Source organism: Myxine glutinosa, chromosome 13 (assembly GCF_964187855.1).
Source record: "Myxine glutinosa chromosome 13, kmMyxGlut1.1, whole genome shotgun sequence".
Classification (NCBI taxonomy): Eukaryota; Metazoa; Chordata; class Myxini; order Myxiniformes; family Myxinidae; genus Myxine; species Myxine glutinosa.
Genome location: NC_136273.1, coordinates 58457412 through 58479917, shown reverse-complemented (window position 1 = coordinate 58479917; position 22506 = coordinate 58457412). Strand labels below are relative to the sequence as shown.

Here is a 22506-nt window from a genome sequence, read left to right as displayed (position 1 = left end):
AAAGCAAATAGACAATGCAGAAACAGCGAATGCCAAACCATGACCCAGTAAATTCCACATACATGTGACACGTTCAGTCGAACGTCAGGCATGAACAGCCGGTTCGTGAAGGACTTGGTTAAAAACTTACTGCAGCCGAATGTTTCTTTTCCCAGTCAATGACGTAACTGCAAATGGTGACTCCACAAATGTAACGGGTGGAAAAATCATTTCCTCATTCTCCTTGACACTTAATCTCCCTATAATTTCATTCCAAACAGCATAATTCCAATTACATGTTAATACTATAGCATCAATATAACAAAATACAATGTTACAAACGCACGTGAGATAAATGAATATGGACTCCGTTCTTGCGTGATAAGCAATACAAACGAATCTTCTGGCGAGGAAGGGTGGATACGAAACACTTTGAACGGATGGAATATTAAAATCATAATTGTACTATTGAGAAATTTATGAAACCTCAAACTCACTCGCTGCTCCACAAGAAAGGTTCCACAAAGGTTTGGTGAGGCCAGCCCCAAAACTGAGGGAGTACCTTGGGGATGGATGGACAGACAGACGGACACTCCTGTTTTATAATACAGTCGGACCCTGACATTCGCGGTCCCAATATTCTCGGGTTCCGCATATTTGTGGTTGATAAATTGCGACCTGCTTCCACATTTGTAGCCCGTGTATTCACTGTTTTTCACTGGCACAATAAAAAACATTTTCCAGCAGCTGTGCACATGACACTTCTAAAAACATCTTCCACGTGTCATGCATAAACCACTTCCAGCCACGCATACACCGTTTCACACCAGCTGTGCACATAATAGTTCTAAAAGCATCTTCCACATGTCACCACGTCACACATAAACGCTGCTGTACATGTGCAACCATGAGATTCGACATTGTTTTCGCGGGCATATTCACGGTTATTCCTCAACATTTGGGGATTTTCCTCGATATTTGGGGATTTTCCTCGACATTTGCAAATTTTCCTCGTCATTCGCAGATTTTCCTCCACATTCGCAGATTTGGCATTAATGGAATTTCTCAGGAACGTCTCCCCCGCAAATGTCGGGGTCTGACTGTGTACCAGATGCACCCACTCCTGTCGGGGATTTATGTTATTTTCTATTACCCTTATTTAAACGTGTAATTCAAAATACCTCTCGCTGCACAATTCAAAACACCTCACTTTACTGGAATACGTGGGGACAGGAACTCCAAAGGGTGGGACTTGTAATACCCTCTCCAACCTGGAGCGGCGCTACGTGATACACATTTATATACAAAGAAAATTTACGTCTACCCACCCACTGATACCCTCCCTCCCCACCCCCTACCCCGGGCCATCCAAGACCACTGGCAAAGATAAAAACACCCCTCTGCACTAACTGGGGTCATGTTGATCTTATTTAGGAAATCTGGATGTAATCGGCCCAGAGCTGCAGGAGGAGTGGCGTGACAAACAAACACCAGTCTGTGAATTATCGTGAGGATATATCTATATACAGTACTGTATCTCTTTCCGCTTTTTTACATCATATGGATAATCCCAACTGCAACAACGTTAGGTGTGTGTATATATATATATATATATATATATATACACATACATACATACATACATACATACATACATACATACATACATACATACATACATACATACATACATATACACACACACTGTATATATTGTAGCGACCCATGGGTCCCCCAAGCAAGACCGGCATCAGAATCTCCTTGCTCCAGCCGGTGACGTCACCGGCGGGGATCCACGGCGCCAGAGTGGCTGGTCACGTGACCGCCAAAGCGTGCCGCGCGTGCGGGTATAATGAGCTACACCTGTGGATCACGTGACCACCGAAGCACGCCTCGCTTGAGAGGCATGGCTTTCGGTTTCGGTTTCGGTTTTTGGTTTTGCTTTATAAGGCAGCCCGATAAACGGGCTTTTTTAGTGTTCCCGAGTTGGTTTTACGAATAAACATCTTCTCGGACGAGTTTGTGCCTTGCCATCCTTTTATCCGTATTCTGCTGGAGTCCGGACTCCTTCAATATATATATATATAATCGGGAGATTAAATCAGACGCGGACATAGCTTCAGGACGTCGATCTTTAATTTGACAAGCTTTCGACCAACAAAGGTCTTCTTCTGAGTCGGCACCAAGTTCAACGGAAGTCTTTCGCGGATTTTGGGGCCGACTAACAACTTGGGGCCGACTCAGAAGAAGACCTTTGTTGGTCGAAAGCTTGTCAAATTAAAGATCGACGTCCTGAAGCTATCGTGTGGCGGACACGAAGGCTCACTGGCGTGATGGCATCATCCCGTGCACCAAGTGGGCGTCGGCCACGCCCGAGGGGTAGGCGTGGCCTCGGGATATATACGGGGTGCGCAGCCCCGAGCACTCCAGTGCTACAGTAGGGCTCTTTCAAAAAAGACTCTTTTAATTTACCGCGTTGTCCGCTTCCTCCTTGGTAAGCAAGTAGCGCGCGTAGCACCGCGCTTCATTTGGTGACCTCGACATTGGATCAGCCGTCGCTGACCATCCGAACACGCTATAGCAATGGCAATCAACGCGGTCAAGCTCCCTGAGTTCTGGGAGGCCCAAGCCAAGCTCTGGTTCGTGCAGGCCGAAGCCCAGTTTCAGCTCCGGCGCATCACGGGCGACGCGACGCGATACTACCACGTCTTCGCCGCCCTCGGGCCCGGCACAGCCGCCCGGGTCGTGTCTGTCCTGAGGAACCCGCCGGACGACCACAGGTACGAGGCGATCAAGCGTCTCCTCCTCGCCACGTTCGGCCTCACGGTGGACGCACGGGCCGACCGCCTCCTGGACCTCCCCGAGCTCGGCGACAAGCGACCGTCGGTCCGAATGGACCATATGCTGTCACTGCTGGGCGACGACACCCCGGATTTTCTATTCCGAGCGCTGTTTCGACGCCAGCTGCCAGCACGAGGACGCCTCGCGTTGGCCGGTTCCATGATAACGGAACCCCGAGCTCTCGCTGCCGAGGCCAACAAGTTCTTCGCGGCTTCAGACACGCGGGTGAGTTTTGGTGCGGCCGCCGCGGCTCCCGGGGCTGCGGCGGCTGCGGCTGCGCACTCCTACTCCGAGCCCGAAACTGCTGCGGGTGACCACCCCTACTACGCGACGCACCGCGTGGCCGCTGAACCTCCTGCGGGTGACCACCCCTACTACGCGACGCACCGCGTGGCCGCTGAACCTCCTGCGGGTGACCACCCCTACTCCGAGGGGCGCCTCGTGGCGGCCGCCACGCCACGCCAACCTCCGCCGCCGCGGAAAAAACCGCAAGCCTGGTGCCGGTTTCACACCAAGTTCGGCCACGAGGCTCGGCAGTGTCGCCCGCCGTGCTCATTCGGCAGGTCGGGAAACGCCCAGGCCGGCCCTCGGTAGTGGCACTGAGCGCCGGCCGTTCAAACAGCCTACTGTTCATAACGGACACCTTGTCCGGGTGCCGTTACCTGTGCGACACGGGAGCGCAGGTGAGTGTCGTTCCCGCCGGTACGTCCGACAAGCAAACCGTGGGCCGGGGCCCCGCGCTGCTTGCTGCCAACGGTACGTCCATACGCACATACGGTAAACGCTGCCTCTCTCTGCGGTTCGGAGGGCAGGTTTTCCGGTGGTCGTTCGTCACTGCCGACGTGCCCATGGCATTGCTTGGCACGGACTTCCTGTGTGCAAATGGACTGTTGGTGGACGTAAAGCACAGAAGGCTCATCCAGGCCGAGACGTTCAGCTCGCTCGCTTGCGCACTGCCCGGCTCGTTGAGCAGCTCCCGGTTCGGCTCATCGAGCGGCTCGCCGAGCGGCTTGCTGAGCGGTTCGGTTCCGGCCAGGTTGATCTGTACGCTTCCGGCGGCGGACGAATTCACCTGCCTCCTCGCCGGCTTCCCGGCCCTCACGTGGCCCACCTTCTCGGCGGGGGCCGTCAAGCACGGGGTGGAACACCACATCCCCACCGCCGGGCCACCGGTCTATGCCCGGGCACGTCGCCTCGAGCCGACGAAGCTCGCGGTAGCTAAAGTGGAGTTCGCTACGCTGGAGCGGCTCGGCATTGTGCGGCGCTCCGAGAGTGCTTGGGCGTCGCCGCTCCACATCGTGCCAAAGCCCGGCGGGGGGTGGCGACCGTGCGGGGACTACCGGCGCCTCAACGACGCCACCACCCCCGACCGCTACACCGTCCCCCTACCGGCCAAGGTGGAGGCGGTGAAGGGGTTTCCGCGCCCCCGCACGATCAAGGGGCTCCAGGAGTTCCTGGGCATGGTAAACTTTTACCATCGGTTCCTGCCCCGCATCGCCCAGCTCCTGCGCCCCCTGCACGAGGCCCTCCGAGGGAAGCCGGGCAAAGGTGACATTACCTGGACCGAGCAGATGGACACGGCAGGCGCGAAGCTCGCCTTGGCTAACGCCACCATGCTCGCGCACCCGGCGCCCGATGCACCGATCGCCCTCACCACCGACGCCTCGGACTACGCGGTGGGCGTGGTGCACGAGCAATGGGTGCGTGGTGCCTGGCAACCGCTGGCATTCTTCAGCCGGCAGCTTCGCCCGCCCGAACGCCGTTATAGTACCTTCGACCGCGAGTTGCTCGGGCTTCACCTGGCGGTCAGGCACTTCCGCCATCTGCTCGAGGGCCGTGCGTTCACGGCCTTCGTCGACCACAAGCCACTGGTCTTCGCGATGGGCAAGGTCACCAAGCCGTGGTCGGCCTGGCAGCAGCGTCACCTCTCGGCCATGTCCGAATATACGACGGACATCCGGCACGTCGCAGGGAAGGACAACCCACTGGCGGATTGCCTTTCCCGGTCCGTCGCCCATGCAGTCCACCTCGGCATCAACTATGCCCGGATGGCGACGGACCAGGCCGCCGACCCCGGCGTCCAGGCCTTGCGGACCGCCGTTACGGGCCTCCACGTCACCGAGGTGCCGTTTGACGGCGCGGGCATGGCCCTCTTGTGCGACGTCTCCGTCGGGTGGCCTCACCCCATCGTGCCCGCGGGCTGGCAGCGCCAGGTTTTTGACGCCATCCACGGCCTGTCCCACCCGGGCACGAAGGCCTCCCAGAGGTTGGTCGCCGACAAGTTTGTCTGGCATGGCCTCCGGAAGGCCGTCCGCGGCTGGACCAGGACGTTCCTCGCGTGCCAGCGCGCGAAGGTGCACCGACACACCCAGGCCCCATTGGCCCCATTTACGGTGCCGGAACATAGGTTCGACCACGTTCACGTGGACCTGGTGGGACCTTTGCCCCCCTCGCGGGGTTTCACCCATGTCCTCACAATGGTGGACCGCACCACCCAGTGGCCGGAGGCCGTGCCTTTGGCGGCGACGACGGCGAACGTCGCGCAGGCGTTCATCGCCACCTGGGTCACCCGGTTCGGCGCCCCCTCGGACATCTCGTCCGACCGCGGCCCCCAGTTCACCTCGGAGCTCTGGGCGGCGGTCGCGCAGGGGCTCGGGGTCCAGCTGCACCGAACCACGGCCTACCACCCCCAGGCCAACGGCCTGTGCGAGCGGTTCCACCGCTCGTTGAAGGCCGCGCTCCGGGACACCCTCCGCGACGGCGGCTGGGTCGATAGGCTCCCCTGGGTCCTGCTGGGCCTCTGGACGGCACCCAAGGACGACCTGCGCGCATCCGCGGCAGAGTTGGTCTTCGGACAACCGCTGCGGGTGCCGGGCCAGTTCCTCCCCGACCCCACACACCATGGTCCGCGGCGCAGGAGTGCTCCGCGCTGCAGGAGACCGCCCGGAGGTTCGCCCCGGTGCCGACGGTGCACCACGGGCACCCACCTACACACGTCGCCCCGGAGCTTCGCACCGCGGAGTACGTCTTCGTCCGGCACGACGCCCACCGGACACCACTGCGGCCCCCGTACGACGGGCCTTTCCGCGTGCTGGAGACCGGGGTGAAACATTTCACCTTGGACATCGGCGGTACTCCCGACCGCGTCTCCGTGGACCGCCTCAAGCCAGCCCACCTCGACGTGGACCACCCACCGCCGGTGGCTCGGCCCCCGCGTCGGGGCCGCCCCCCTGCGGGCGGATCCCGGCACCGCCCAGCCCCGCCGGCACGCCGCCCCCCGGTCCTGCACCCATCCCGGGTGCAGCCGGAGGCATTCCAGCGGACATCCCTGCACCCCGGACGCCGCCAGTCGCCAGAGGGCGCTTCGGCCGGGTCATCCGTTTGCCCCGCAAACTGGCCCTCCAAGTGCGCGGGAATTCTGGGGGGGCGCGTGTGGCGGACACGAAGGCTCACTGGCGTGATGGCATCATCCCGCGCACCAAGTGGGCGTCGGCCACGCCCGAGGGGTAGGCGTGGCCTCGGGATATATACGGGGCGCGCAGCCCCGAGCACTCCAGTGCTAAAGTAGGGCTCTTTCAATAAAGACTCTTTTAATTTACCGCGTTGTCCGCTTCCTCCTTGGTAAGCAAGTAGCGCGCGTAGCACCGTGCTTCATATATATATACTGTATAGTCTTGCTTGCAGTGTCATTTGCACACGCCTATAGCTGTGACAGTGTTCTTTGAGTATTTTTTTGCAGATTGTTTGAAAAGTCTTGTAATTGTTTCAAATTCATATTCACGATATGTGTTTATCGCAGATTTGCTTTCCAGTGCAGGTTTGATTGGCTATTTATTTATTTACATATTATGTAGAAAACAGAGACATAATTAAAATGATGACGAAACAGTCCTTTTTGTATACAATGTCAAGGCTCGTGGAACGGCTATAACACAGAACGGATCAGGATGTATTGGTAGGTGGCGAACACCCATTATTAGGGTGATTCGTTAACATTGAGATACAAACATGAAATTTGGCAGTGATGCTTATGTATAGACACTCTTTAAATGCAGTCGATTAGCCAACTCGAAATATTACATGGCAGCCATTTCTTTCAAAATGGCCGCCAAAATTTCTAAAATGTGCCATCAGTTTTTACCTGAAAGAAAAATCTTATACGACCTCTTATCGATAAATAAGTAAGTCTGTGATTTTGTATTGATACTCGTACGTCCTAAGTTTAATATTCTAAAGTTGATGACACATTTCAACAATTTTGGCGGATATTTTGAAACAAAATTGACGCCATATTGAATTTTCGAGTTGGTTAATCGACTGGATTTAACGAGTATCAATTTAGGAATATCAGTGGCAAGTTTCATGCTTGTATCCCAATGTGAATGTTTTATGTGTAAGCCTCCTAGCATGTAACAAAGAAGAGAACATTGAAAAATGGGGGAGGGAGCAGAGCAAACAGCAGGGTAGTGGGATAATATAGGGTGAGACTTTGGGAAGAAAGGACATAGGGAAGAATGAGAGCAAGGGGAGGACACAGGTGGTGGTGAACAAGATGGATTCAGCAGGAAATGGTCAATAATATTTCAGTGGAAGGAAAAACTAGAATTCCTAGGTATGGTGGGAATGTTTCCCCAATCTCTACTCCAACCCCATCATGTACATTCACCCCTTCCTTCCCTTTTCTTCACTCATTGCAGAACAGCAGATCTGCTCTTTGAAAAATGGCGGCTGTGAACATTACTGCAGAGAAAGCAGACTTTATGGCCGAGTGTGCACCTGTGCTGCCGGCTTCATCCTTACTATGGATGGCTTCAGCTGTGAACCTGTTGGTAACAAGTTATGATGGTTTAGTATTTTCATTAAAAACAATGTTGTTCATAATTTTCTGTCCATATGGAAGAGGGTGACATATTAATCAACAATTTTTAGATGTAATGAGTGGACGGAGTGAAGATGTTTGGATTTGTAATGATGGAGTTATTGTCATGTGGATGATTTATATAAGAAGCCTCACTGTACAGGTGTGTGTTGTATTGAGGGTATCCACAATTACGAGACAAAAGTCATCGTTGTAACCTAGACAAGTCTAAAACCTGTTGGAGAGAAGAAATGGAGCATTGTTATTGAATTAATCTCCATTGTTAATTAAAATAAGTATATTTCTCCATTTTTATTTTATCACCCTTTGGATATCCCTAAGCAGTGGCACATTGTTCTCATTCCTACTTCTCCCTCCCTTTCCCCATTGTGAATGTATTTGGTCTGGTGTTGGTGTGACGCAGGCGTGATGGGCCGAATAGCCTCCTCCTGCATCTAGTTACCCTCCGCCACCGAAGGTGGATAGAGGTTATGTTTTCACCCCTGTTTGTCTGTTTATTACTTGCGAAAATCGATGATTTTTCAAGTATATTGATTGGTCTTGTGCGTTATTATGTGTTTGTTTGTCTGTCTGTTTGTTTGTATGTCAATCGGCTGCAGGTCACAATTTTAAACCGATGTTTGCAAAACTTCACCAAATGGTGTAGTTGGTCATAAGGAAGAGGCCTATTGATTTTGAGGTCAAAGGTCAGAGGGTAAACAAAGGCCAAAGGTCAACAACATTGTCAAATTTCTAAAATCTTCAATTTTAATCCGATTGACTTCAACTTTGAAGTGGATTTACATGTCAGATCAATGAATTCAACCACCAATTATTTTTGAGGCCAAAAGGTCAACATAGACCAAATGTCAACAACTTATTTTAGGGATTTTGCAAGTATCGTGTGATGCACGACATATTTATTGTCTGTCTGTCTGTGAAAAGAAAAAGATATCTCAAAAAGTAATGAACGGATTCGGCCAAAACTTGGTGGACAGGTTGTTTGTGTGACAAGAACGAAGCACTTAAATTTTGCTGAAATTCGGATCCGGATTCGAGAATTTTAAAATTTTAAAGTGATTCTTCACCATTGAGTGAAATAGTCAGGGCCCTTAGGGATATTTTGGTTCAAATTCTTCCAAAAGCATCAAATTTGGCGCAGATGTTGCCCATGCCATACTCTTTCGATTTTTGACGGGCGCCAAGGGCGGTATGATCCGGGGACCATTCCGGTCCATCCCGCAATGTCACCTGACCTATGACGTCATAATTAGGATATGCATCCAATCACATGGCGTACTATAAGTGGTCAAAGTTCAAAATGAATCGATCGAAAAATGAAGGCAGGGATCCATTTTTAAGGTTTTCATAAAATCCAATATGGCCGCCAGGTCACATGACCTATGACGTCATATTTATGACATGTATACAATCATGTATACATGAACCCGGATCATGATCGCACAAAAATTAAACACAAGGATATGGCATACAGTTCATAAAACATCAAAATCCGTACCTTTGTAATTAGACTGATGAACTGCATATGCCTGAAAATTAGGAAATAGACATGTAAATATTTCCTCTAATTGTCAAAAATAAGGTCAGAGTTCGATTACCCAACCCAGAAACATAAAATGGTGAACCTCGCGTAAATCTTGACAAAAACTAAAAAACCGACATGTTTGACTGAAAAATGACCTTTAAGATGACCTTGAGGGTTGACCTTGACCTCGAATCATCAAAATAACATCATAATTGGATTCCTCGACCTCGAAAACCCCTGAAAAGTGGTATCATACATGATTCCAACCCTTTTGGTTATTTAACTGATTTTCCTCTAATCCGGGTGGCGGCCATTTAGTATTTCGCCAATATGGGGCCCCCGGGGGGGGGGGGCGCCCGTCTTGGCGCCCGTCAAAAATCGAAAGAGTATGGCATGGGCAACATCTGGGCCAAATTTGGTGCTTTTGGAAGAATTTGAACCAAACGGCCCCAAAATATCCCTAAGGGCCCTGACTAAAAGGGCCAGAATGATACATAGCATGATGTTTCAAAAAGTTGTGTTCGACATCTAACAAAACTATATGGATAGGTTGGTTAGGCGACAATGACAAGTCGATTCGATTTTTGGGTCAGGTCTGAATGTGCAATGCATGCAGAGTAAAACGAGTGTTCATTTTCGTCCGTAGGATATCTCATAGTTAAAGAAGATATAAGCACACCTGACACAAGGCCGAGGCTTCAGACTTTGGCACGCTCACGGGGCTGCCCCGTCGAATAAACTGTTACAACTCGTCATTTTGATTGATGAAGACAATGAATTAGCAATGAATGAATGAAGACAATGAATTAACAATGAATACAATTCAATTAGCAATGAATGAATGAAGACAATGAATTAGCAATGAACAAATTGAGACAATGAATTAGCAATGAACAAATTGAGACAATGAATTAGCAATGAATGAATGAAGACAATGAATTAACAATGAAGACAATTCAATTAGCAATGAATGAAAGCAGACAATGAATTCGCAATGAACAAATTGAGACAATGAATTAGCAATTAATGAATGTAGACAATTAATTAGCAATGAATGAATGCGGACAATGAATTAGCAATGAACAAATTGAGAAAATGAATTAGCAATGAACAAATTGAGACAGTGAATTAGCAATGAACAAATTGAGACAATGAATTAGCAATGAACAAATTGAGACAATGAATTAGCAATGAATGAATGAAGACAATTAATTAGCAATGAATGAATGAAGACAATGAATTAGCAATGAACAAATTCAGACAATGAATTAGCAATTAATGAATTTAGACAATTAATTAGCAATGAATGAATGAAGACAATGAATGAGCAATAAACAAATTGAGACAATGAATCAGCAATTAATGAATGAAGACAATTAATTAGCAATGAACAAATTGAGACAATTAATTAGCAATGAATGAATGAAGACAATGAATGAGCAATAAACAAATTGAGACAATGAATCAGCAATTAATGAATGAAGACAATTAATTAGCAATTAACAAATTGAGACAATGAATTAGCAATTAATGAATTTAGACAATTAATTAGCAATGAATGAATGAAGACAATGAATGAGCAATAAACAAATTGAGACAATGAATCAGCAATTAATGAATGAAGACAATGAATGAGCAATAAACAAATTGAGACAATGAATCAGCAATTAATGAATGAAGACAATTAATTAGCAATGAACAAATTGAGACAATTAATTAGCAATGAATGAATGAAGACAATGAATGAGCAATAAACAAATTGAGACAATGAATCAGCAATGAATGAATGAAGACAATGAATTAGCAATGAATGAATAAAGACAATGAATTAGCAATGAATGAATGAAGACAATGAATTAGCAATGAACAAATTGAGACAATGAATTAGCAATTAATGAATTTAGACAATTAATTAGCAATGAATGAATGAAGACAATTAATTAGCAATGAATGAATAAAGACAATGAATTAGCAATGAATGAATGAAGACAATGAATGAGCAATAAACAAATTGAGACCATGAATTAGCAATGAACAAATTGAGACAATTAATTAGCAATGAATGAATGAAGACAATTAATTAGCAATTAATGAATGAAGACAATGAATTAGCAATGAACAAATTGAGACAATGAATTAGCAATGAATGAATGAAGACAATTAATTAGCAATTAATGAATGAAGACAATGAATTAGCAATGAACAAATTGAGACAATTAATTAGCAATGAATGAATGAAGACAATTAATTAGCAATTGATGAATGAAGACAATGAATTAGCAATGAACAAATTGAGACAATGAATTGGCAATGAATGAATGAAGACAACTAATTAGCAATTAATGAATGAAGACAATGAATTAGCAATGAACAAATTGAGACAATGAATTAGCAATGAACAAATTGAGACAATGAATTAGCAATGAATAAATGTAGACAATTAATTAGCAATGAACAAATTGAGACAATGAATTAGCAATGAATGAATGTGGACAATTAATTAGCAATGAACAAATTGAGACAATGAATTGGCAATGAATGACTGTGGACAATTAATTAGCAATGAATGAATGAAGACAATGAATTAGCAATGAACAAATTGAGACAATGAATTAGCAATGAACAAATTGAGACAATGAATTAGCAATGAACAAATTGAGACAATGAATTAGCAATGAATAAATGTAGGCAATTAATTAGCAATGAACAAATTGAGACAATGAATTAGCAATGAATGAATGTGGACAATTAATTAGCAATGAACAAATTGAGACAATGAATTAGCAATGAATGAATGTGGACAATTAATTAGCAATGAACAAATTGAGACAATGAATTAGCAATGAATGAATGTGGACAATTAATTAGCAATGAACAAATTGAGACAATTGTTACGTGGTCCTCCCGGTGACTACCTGGTCTCGGTGACCCCCGGACCATGACAGGAACTCCGCCAGAAAGATCTATTATGTATGCACTTTCGTAACGCAATCAATATGAATTTCAATCAATAAGAAACCCCACACCAAGGATCCGGAATAATCAAGGATATATTCCCCGAGCAATCAACAACCATCAACAATCCGCAATCAATATTATAAAGATGTAAACTCATCTACAATAACTCTAAGATGGCCATCTTATACATTCCTCACGTGAGCCCCACTCCCGACTCCCTCCATGGTCAATGTCTCTCTCAATGTCTCCGTACTCCTGTAGTTCGATCCCCGCACGTGGGCGGTTGAACGGACCCTTCCTGACGTGCTTCCACCGGGCACGTCCCGTACTGGGAACAACGGCTGCAGCGCACACTTCCTGGCCAAGCCAAGCGGGTAAAGCAAAGTGGGCAAAGCAACACGCGGCTTGCCCAGCGCGCGAGGCCCAAGGTGCGACCCGTACGCGGCCTTGTAGACGGTGCGGCGAACTGTGCCGGACGCTTGGTTTCATGCACGAACCCACGGTGACTTGACGTGTCAAAGGGTAGTTACACGTCCCGGTAACTCCTCTCGCCAGACGGGCTTTTAAACGCCGATTCTGTGACGTTGCTCAATAGCGATACCGCTCGCGTCCGAGCTCGGCGAGGAAGAAGAAGAATCGTCGCTTCTCCAGGACCTCGTGTCTTTTCTTCTTCCGTTTCCGGTCTCCTTTTTCTCAGAAGGGCTCCTGACCCTTTAATCACAACAACCTTTAATCGACTACACATTGATAAGCAAAGACCTGAATAGTAATTCACATACATTCACATAAATATGTAACACTCCCCCCCTTCAAGAAAGAAAGTTTGAACCCAGCGAAAACTTTCGTTGCCGGCCAACTTGGATAAACAAACCCGATAACTCACCCCCCGGGCACAGTCATCACTTAAAAATAAAGCAACAAAATTTCACACAATCCCCTAGATTAATTCCCTCTGGACCAAGCATCAACCACTTCTAGTTTCTCTTGAATGACGGTTAAGAGGTGGTGACCAAAGCCCCCAAATTTAAACCTCTGGATAGCACTCTTTCGGGAGGCCCAGCTGAGTATTCCCTTCATGGACGCCTTAAGGAATGTGGAGTTCACGGTTAGTCCGGGGAGGAAAGTTCATTACATGGACGCCTTTAAGAACGTGGCGTTCACGGTTAGTCCGTGTAGGAGCCCCGGCTCGGCGGCTCCCCCGTATATAGTGCTCCAACTTCACCAGACTCCTAACAGTTACGGTGGGACCCCTTGTCCCATCCGTTACCTGACTGGCGGTCTCCTTCTCGGCCAGTGCTCTGACATTCATTCTTTCGGGAGGTGCCGTAACTCTGGGAGCCTCCATAGTAATATCGGCTACTGCCAACCCTAAAACTACTGCCAAGTTGTCCTCTTCTGTAGACCTCTCGACGCCTACGAAATGCCTTCCCTACTGTGATGGTCCGACCCTCCAAATCCTTACCATTCCAATTCTTCTCTGCCTCCCTGGCGTCTCTTGTGCTTGCAAACGTGACAAAGCCGAACCCTCTTGACCGTTGCGTTTCCCTGTCTTTTACCACCCGCACTTCCACCAGCGGCCCATATCTGTTGAAGACAGAGGTCAGAACTTCTTCCTCTGTGTTGAAGTTCAGTCCCCCTACAAATAACTTGGAACTTTTGTCGCCATCCCGAGCTGGTGTGCTGTTATTTTCCCTGTTGTGCTCTTGACCAACCCTCGGGTTACCATAAATTTGCCCCCCGGCCAAATCATTCCCGATAATCACAGATACTCCCTCTACAGGAAGCGTGGCTTGTAAACCGACGGTGACCAGTCCTGACACCAAATCGGATTCCAAATGGATGACATGAAGTGGGGCACTAACACAGCCACCGATCCCTTGTAACCGAACACTATCACCAGTTGCGGTACTCTTTGACAATGGCAAAATGCCTTCAAGCATTAAGGATTGATGGGCTCCTGTGTCCCTCAAAACCCTATCCGGTCTTGGGTTAGTCAAGTCTCCCTTGAGTGAGACCAACCCCTCATAAATAAATGGTTGGTAACTCTTCTGTGGGCGATTTCTTACGCTTGCCATCGCATTCGGAGTGGTAATAATCGGACTCCGCTCTGGGTTTTCCCTTTTCATGAGGTAACAACTGGACATCAAGTGCCCAGGTTTTTTACAAAAGGCGCAAGTCGGCCTGGAGGAAAAACTCGTGGTCTGCCTCGGGCCCCCCGAAAAAGAAGTTTGTCTTGGGCCCGTAGCCCCCTGATTTCGAACAGTTCGGGTATCAGCGTTGTCCCCATAATCATCTCGAGGCCGCCGCCATGTATTGTCGTTCTCCGCACCTGCTGTTCCCCACCTCCCCTGCGGAGATCTAGGCGAGGAGTTAGGTTCATGGACCCCTATCCGGTGTGTTAAGGCATAATCATCTGCCATGGTGGCTGCGTCCCACAACTTCGGTACTTTCTTTTCCTGCAGGTACACTTTGATGTCCTCGTGGACACACTGTTGAAATTCCTCCACCAGCATCAGGTCACGCAATGCTTCGAAGTCGTTCCCGACTCCTTTTGACTCACACCACCGATCAAACATATTTTCTTTCACTCTAGCAACTCCACATGGGTCTCACTCTCCCTCTTCCTGGCATTCCTGAATTTTTGCCGGTAAGCTTCCGGAACCAACTCATAGGCTTTGAGGATATGCTTCTTCAATACCTCATAATCTGCACATTGGTCCATCGGTAGCGCCGAATAAATCTCTTGAGCTTTTCCCACCAGCACACTTTGCACTAGTATGGTCCAGGCCTCCTCCAGCCAGTTTAACTGTCGAGCCACTTTCTCAAAGTGTGGAAAAAATTTAGCGACTTCCTTTTCACTGAAGGGTGGAACCAGCCTCACATGTCTGCCCACATCCCAGGTGTTCTGGCTAGGTGTCGACCCCGTCAGCAAGGGGGGTACCTCTCCCCGTTCTCTCATTAACTCCAGCTCCTTGAATTTAATTTCTTGCTGAAGCTCCATGTCACGTTCCTTTAATTCCCTTTCCGCTTTTCTCTCCTCTGCTTCGAGGTCCCTTGCAGCTCTCCCCCCTCTGCTTTTCTCCCTTCTAACCTTTCCTGGAGTTCTCGTTCCACTCTCCTTTCCTCTGCTTGTTTCTCTTCTCTCCTCTCTTCTGCTCTCCTTTCTTCTTCTGCTAACCTTTCCTGGAGTTCTCGTTCCACTCTCCTTTCCTCTGCTTGTTTCTCTTCTCTCCTCTCTTCTGCTTTCCTTTCTTCTTCTGCTCTTTCCTTTTCTGCTTTCCATTCTTCTTCTGCTCTTTCCTTTTCTGCTTTCCTTTCTTCTTCTGCTCTTTCCTTTTCTGCTTTCCTTTCTTCTTCTTTAATCCGTTCCTGGCTCTGTAATTGCAACTCCAGTTTCCCGGAGCTCAACGTCTTCTGGTTCTTCGGGTAGCCACTGCCAGGCTAACTCGTCCCATGTTCCTAATCCCACCATAGACTGTATCACCGTGGTCTGCAACTCTGCCTTCCTCAAATTAGTTCGGACCTCCAAGTTAAAATGTTTGGCCAATTTCAAGAGGTCCGCTTTTAGTAACGCTCGGAACTGTGCCTTACAAGGTGTTACCGCAAAGTTCTGTGCAACAAACGCCATGGTGACTATCGTTAACACCTGTTAACCTTCACCCAAGACTTTACCACCATTTCTCAAAAATTTACCAATTAATAATTAATTAATTAATTTTAATTAATAAAAACTATTATTTTATTATGTTATACAATTTTAAATCCCGGACGTAGACCCAATTGCGAATCCGCAAATCGTAATTTGGACGAGCCCCCAATTCTGTTACGTGGTCCTCCCGGTGACTACCTGGTCTCGGTGACCCCCGGACCGTGAGAGGAACTCCGCCAGAAAGATTTATTATGTATGCGCTTTCGTAACGCAATCAATATGAATTTCAATCAATAAGAAACCCCACACCAAGGATCCGGAATAATCAAGGATATATTCCCCGAGCAATCAACAACCATCAACAATCCGCAATCAATATTATAAAGATGTAAACTCATCTACAATAACTCTAAGATGGCCATCTTATACATTCCTCACGTGAGCCCCACTCCCGACTCCCTCCATGGTCAATGTCTCTCTCAATGTCTCCGTACTCCTGTAGTTCGATCCCCGCACGTGGGCGGTTGAACAGACCCTTCCTGACGTGCTTCCACCGGGCACGTCCCGTACTGGGAACAACGGCTGCAGCGCACACTTCCTGGCCAAGCCAAGCGGGTAAAGCAAAGTGGGCAAAGCAACACGCGGCTTGCCCAGCGCGCGAGGCCCAAGGTGCGACCCGTACGCGGCCTTGTAGACGGTGCGGCGAACTGTGCCGGACGCTTGGTTTCGTGCACGAACCCATGGTGACTTGACCTGTCAAAGGGTAGTTACACGTCCTGGTAACTCCTCTCGCCAGACGGGCTTTTAAACGCCGATTCTGTGACGTTGCTCAATAGCGATACCGCTCGCGTCCGAGCTCGGCGAGGAAGAAGAAGAATCGTCGCTTCTCCAGGACCTCATGTCTTTTCTTCTTCCGTTTCCGGTCTCCTTTTTCTCTGAAGGGCTCCTGACCCTTTAATCACAACAACCTTTAATCGACTACACATTGATAAGCAAAGACCTGAATAGTAATTCACATACATTCACATAAATATGTAACACAATGAATTAGCAATGAATGAATGTGGACAATTAATTAGCAATGAACAAATGGAGACAATGAATTAGCAATGAATGAATGTGGACAATTAATTAGCAATGAACAAATTGAGACAATGAAGTAGCAATGAATGAATGTGGACAATTAATTAGCAATGAACAAATTGAGACAATGAATTAGCAATGAATAAATGTAGACAATTAATTAGCAATGAACAAATTGAGACAATGAATTAGCAATGAATGAATGTGGACAATTAATTAGCAATGAACAAATTGAGACAATGAATTAGCAATGAATAAATGTAGACAATTAATTAGCAATGAACAAATTGAGACAATGAATTAGCAATGAATGAATGTGGACAATTAATTAGCAATGAATGAATGAAGACAATGAATTAGCAATGAACAAATTGAGACAATGAATTAGCAATGAACAAATTGAGACAATGAATGAGCAATTAATGAATGTAGACAATTAATTAGCAATGAATGAATGAAGACAATGAATTAGCAATGAATGAATCTAGACAATTAATTAGCAATGAATGAATGTCGACAATTAATTAGCAATGAATGAATGTAGACAATTAATTAGCAATGAATGAATGAAGACAATGAATTAGCAATGAATGCACGTAGACAATTAATTAGCAATGAATAAATGTAGACAATTAATTAGCAATGAATGAATGAAGACAATGAATTAGCAATGAACAAATTGAGACAATTAATTAGAAATGAATAAATTGAGACAATGAATTAGCAATGAACGAATGTAGACAATTAATTAGGAATGAATGAATGAAGACAATGAAGTAGCAATGAACAAATTGAGACAATGAATTAGCAATGAACAAATTGAGACAATTAATTAGCAATGAACAAATTGAGACAATGAATTAGCAATGAATGAATGTAGACAATTAATTAGCAATGAATGAATGAAGACAATGAATTAGCAATGAATGAATGTAGACAATTAATTAGCAATGAATGAATGTAGACAATTAATTAGCAATGAATGAATGTAGACAATTAATTAGCAATGACTGAATGAAGACAATGAATTAGCAATGAATGAATGTAGACAATTAATTAGCAATGAATGAATGAAGACAATGAATTAGCAATGAACAAATTGAGGCAATTAATTAGAAATGAATAAATGTAGACAATTAATTAGCAATGAATGAATGTAGACAATGAATTAGAAATGAATGAATGAAGACAATGAATTAGCAATGAATAAATTGAGACAATGAATTAGCAATGAATGAATGTAGACAATTAATTAGCAATGAATGAATGAAGACAATGAATTAGCAATGAACAAATTGAGACAATGAATTAGCAATGAATAAATGTAGACAATTAATTATCAATGAATGAATTTAGACAATTAATTAGCAATGAATGAATGAAGACAATGAATGAGCAATAAACAAATTGAGACAATGAATCAGCAATTAATGAATGAAGACAATTAATTAGCAATGAACAAATTGAGACAATTAATTAGCAATGAATGAATGAAGACAATGAATGAGCAATAAACAAATTGAGACAATGAATCAGCAATTAATGAATGAAGACAATTAATTAGCAATGAACAAATTGAGACAATGAATTAGCAATGAATGAATGAAGACAATGAATTAGCAATGAATGAATGAAGACAATGAATTAGCAATGAATGAATGAAGACAATGAATTAGCAATGAACAAATTGAGACAATGAATTAGCAATTAAACAATTAATTAGCAATGAATGAATGAAGACAATGAATGAGCAATAAACAAATTGAGACAATGAATTAGCAATTAATGAATGAAGACAATGAATTAGCAATGAACAAATTGAGACAATGACTAAGCAATGAATGAATGTGGACAATTAATTAGCAATGAACAAATTGAGACAATGAATTGGCAATGAATGAATGTGGACAATTAATTAGCAATGAATGAATGAAGACAATGAATTAGCAATGAATAAATTGAGACAATGAATTAGCAATGAACAAATTGAGACAATGAATTAGCAATGAACAAATTGAGACAATGAATTAGCAATGAATAAATGTAGACAATTAATTAGCAATGAACAAATTGAGACAATGAATTAGCAATGAATGAATGTGGACAATTAATTAGCAATGAACAAATTGAGACAATGAATTAGCAATGAATGAATGTGGACAATTAATTAGCAATGAACAAATTGAGACAATGAATTAGCAATGAATGAATGTGGACAATTAATTAGCAATGAACAAATTGAGACAATGAATGAGCAATGAATGAATGTGGACAATTAATTAGCAATGAATAAATTGAGACAATGAATTAGCAATGAATGAATGTGGACAATTAATTAGCAATGAACAAATTGAGACAATGAATTCGCAATGAATGAATGTGGACAATTAATTAGCAATGAACAAATTGAGACAATGAATTAGCAATGAATAAATGTAGACAATTAATTAGCAATGAACAAATTGAGACAATGAATTAGCAATGAATGAATGTGGACAATTAATTAGCAATGAACAAATTGAGACAATGAATTAGCAATGAATAAATGTAGACAATTAATTAGCAATGAACAAATTGAGACAATGAATTAGCATTTAATGAATGTAGACAATTAATTAGCAATGAATGAATGAAGACAATGAATTAGCAATGAATGAATGTAGACAATTAATTAGCAATGAATGAATGTCGACAATTAATTAGCAATGAATGAATGTAGACAATTAATTAGCAATGAATGAATGAAGACAATGCATTAGCAATGAATGCATGTAGACAATTAATTAGCAATGAATAAATGTCGACAATTAATTAGCAATGAATGAATGAAGACAATGAATTAGCAATTAACAAATTGAGACAATTAATTAGAAATGAATAAATTGAGACAATGAATTAGCAATGAATAAATGTAGACAATTAATTAGCAATGAACAAATTGAGACAATGAATTAGCAATGAATGAATGTAGACAATTAATTAGGAATGAATGAATGAAGACAATGAAGTAGCAATGAACAAATTGAGACAATTAATTAGCAATGAACAAATTGAGACAATGAATTAGCAATGAATGAATGTAGACAATTAATTAGCAATGAATGAATGAAGACAATTAATTAGCAATGAATGAATGTAGACAATTAATTAGCAATGAATGAATGTAGACAATTAATTAGCAATGAATGAATGTAGACAATTAATTAGCAATGACTGAATGAAGACAATGAATTAGCAATGAATGAATGCAGACAATTAATTAGCAATGAATGAATGAAGACAATGAATTAGCAATGAACAAATTGAGGGAATTAATTAGAAATGAATAAATGTAGACAATTAATTAGCAATGAACAAATTGAGACAATGAATTAGCAATGAACAAATTGAGACAGTGAATTAGCAATGAACAAATTGAGACAATGAATTAGCAATGAATGAATGTAGACAATTAATTAGCAATGAATGAATGAAGACAATGAATTAGCAATGAACAAATTGAGACAATGAATTAGCAATGAATAAATGTAGACAATTAATTATCAATGAATGAATTTAGACAATTAATTAGCAATGAATGAATGAAGACAATGAATGAGCAATAAACAAATTGAGACAATGAATCAGCAATTAATGAATGAAGACAATTAATTAGCAATGAACAAATTGCGACAATTAATTAGCAATGAATGAATGAAGACAATGAATGAGCAATAAACAAATTGAGACAATGAATCAGCAATTAATGAATGAAGACAATTAATTAGCAATGAACAAATTGAGACAACGAATTAGCAATGAATGAATGAAGACAATGAATTAGTAATGAATGAATGAAGACAATGAATTAGCAATGAATGAATGAAGACAATGAATTAGCAATGAACAAATTGAGACAATGAATTAGCAATTAATGAATTTAGACAATTAATTAGCAATGAATGAATGAAGACAATGAATTAGCAATGAACAAATTGAGACAATGACTTAGCAATGAATGAATTTGGACAATTAATTAGCAATTAATGAATGTAGACAATTAATTAGCAATGAATGAATGAAGACAATGAATTAGCAATGAATGAATGAAGACAATTAATTAGCAATGAATGAATGTAGACAATTAATTAGCAATGAATGAATGTAGACAATGAATTAGCAATGAATGAATGAAGACAATGAATTAGCAATGAATGAATGTAGACAATTAATTAGCAATGAATAAATGTAGACAATTAATTAGCAATGAATGAATGTGGACAAATAATTAGCAATGAACAAATTGAGACAATTAATTAGAAACGAACAAATTGAGACAATGAATTAGCAATGAATGAATGTAGACAATTAATTAGGAATGAATGAATGAAGACAATGAAGGAGCAATGAACAAATTGAGACAATGAATTAGCAATGACCAAATTGAGACAATTAATTAGCAATGAACAAATTGAGACAATGAATTAGCAATGAATGAATGTAGACAATTAATTAGCAATGAATGAATGAAGACAATTAATTAGCAATGAATGAATGTAGACAATTAATTAGCAATGAATGAATGTAGACAATTAATTAGCAATGAATGAATGTAGACAATTAATTCGCAATGAATGAATGAAGACAATGAATTAGCAATGAATGAATGTAGACAATTAATTAGCAATGAATGAATGAAGACAATGAATTAGCAATGAACAAATTGAGACAATTAATTAGCAATGAACAAATTGAGACAATGAATTAGCAATGAATGAATGTAGACAATTAATTAGCAATGAATGAATGAAGACAATTAATTAGCAATGAATGAATGTAGACAATTAATTAGCAATGAATGAATGTAGACAATTAATTAGCAATGAATGAATGTAGACAATTAATTAGCAATGAATGAATGAAGACAATGAATTAGCAATGAATGAATGAAGACAATGAATTAGTAATGAATGAATGAAGACAATGAATTAGCAATGAATGAATGAAGACAATGAATTAGCAATGAACAAATTGAGACAATGAATTAGCAATTAATGAATTTAGACAATTAATTAGCAATGAATGAATGAAGACAATGAATTAGCAATGAACAAATTGAGACAATGACTTAGCAATGAATGAATTTGGACAATTAATTAGCAATTAATGAATGTAGACAATTAATTAGCAATGAATGAATGAAGACAATGAATTAGCAATGAATGAATGAAGACAATTAATTAGCAATGAATGAATGTAGACAATTAATTAGCAATGAATAAATGTAGACAATTAATTAGCAATGAATGAATGTGGACAATTAATTAGCAATGAACAAATTGAGACAATTAATTAGAAACGAACAAATTGAGACAATGAATTAGCAATGAATGAATGTAGACAATTAATTAGGAATGAATGAATGAAGACAATGAAGGAGCAATGAACAAATTGAGACAATGAATTAGCAATGACCAAATTGAGACAATTAATTAGCAATGAACAAATTGAGACAATGAATTAGCAATGAATGAATGTAGACAATTAATTAGCAATGAATGAATGAAGACAATTAATTAGCAATGAATGAATGTAGACAATTAATTAGCAATG

At 43.0% G+C, this 22506-nt stretch overlaps 1 protein-coding gene across 6 annotated transcripts in view; it reads left to right on the top strand.

The window, feature by feature from the left end:
- LOC137415455 (coagulation factor X) overlaps positions 1-22506 on the top strand; it is an 80616-nt gene that overhangs the window by 26582 nt on the left and 31528 nt on the right. For all 6 annotated transcript variants that reach the window (XM_078767549.1, XM_068101037.2, XM_068101034.2 and 3 more), the window contains one exon: positions 7518-7649. In XM_078767549.1, coding sequence (XP_078623675.1) covers positions 7518-7649 — 132 coding nt within the window. The remainder of the gene's footprint in view (positions 1-7517; positions 7650-22506) is intronic.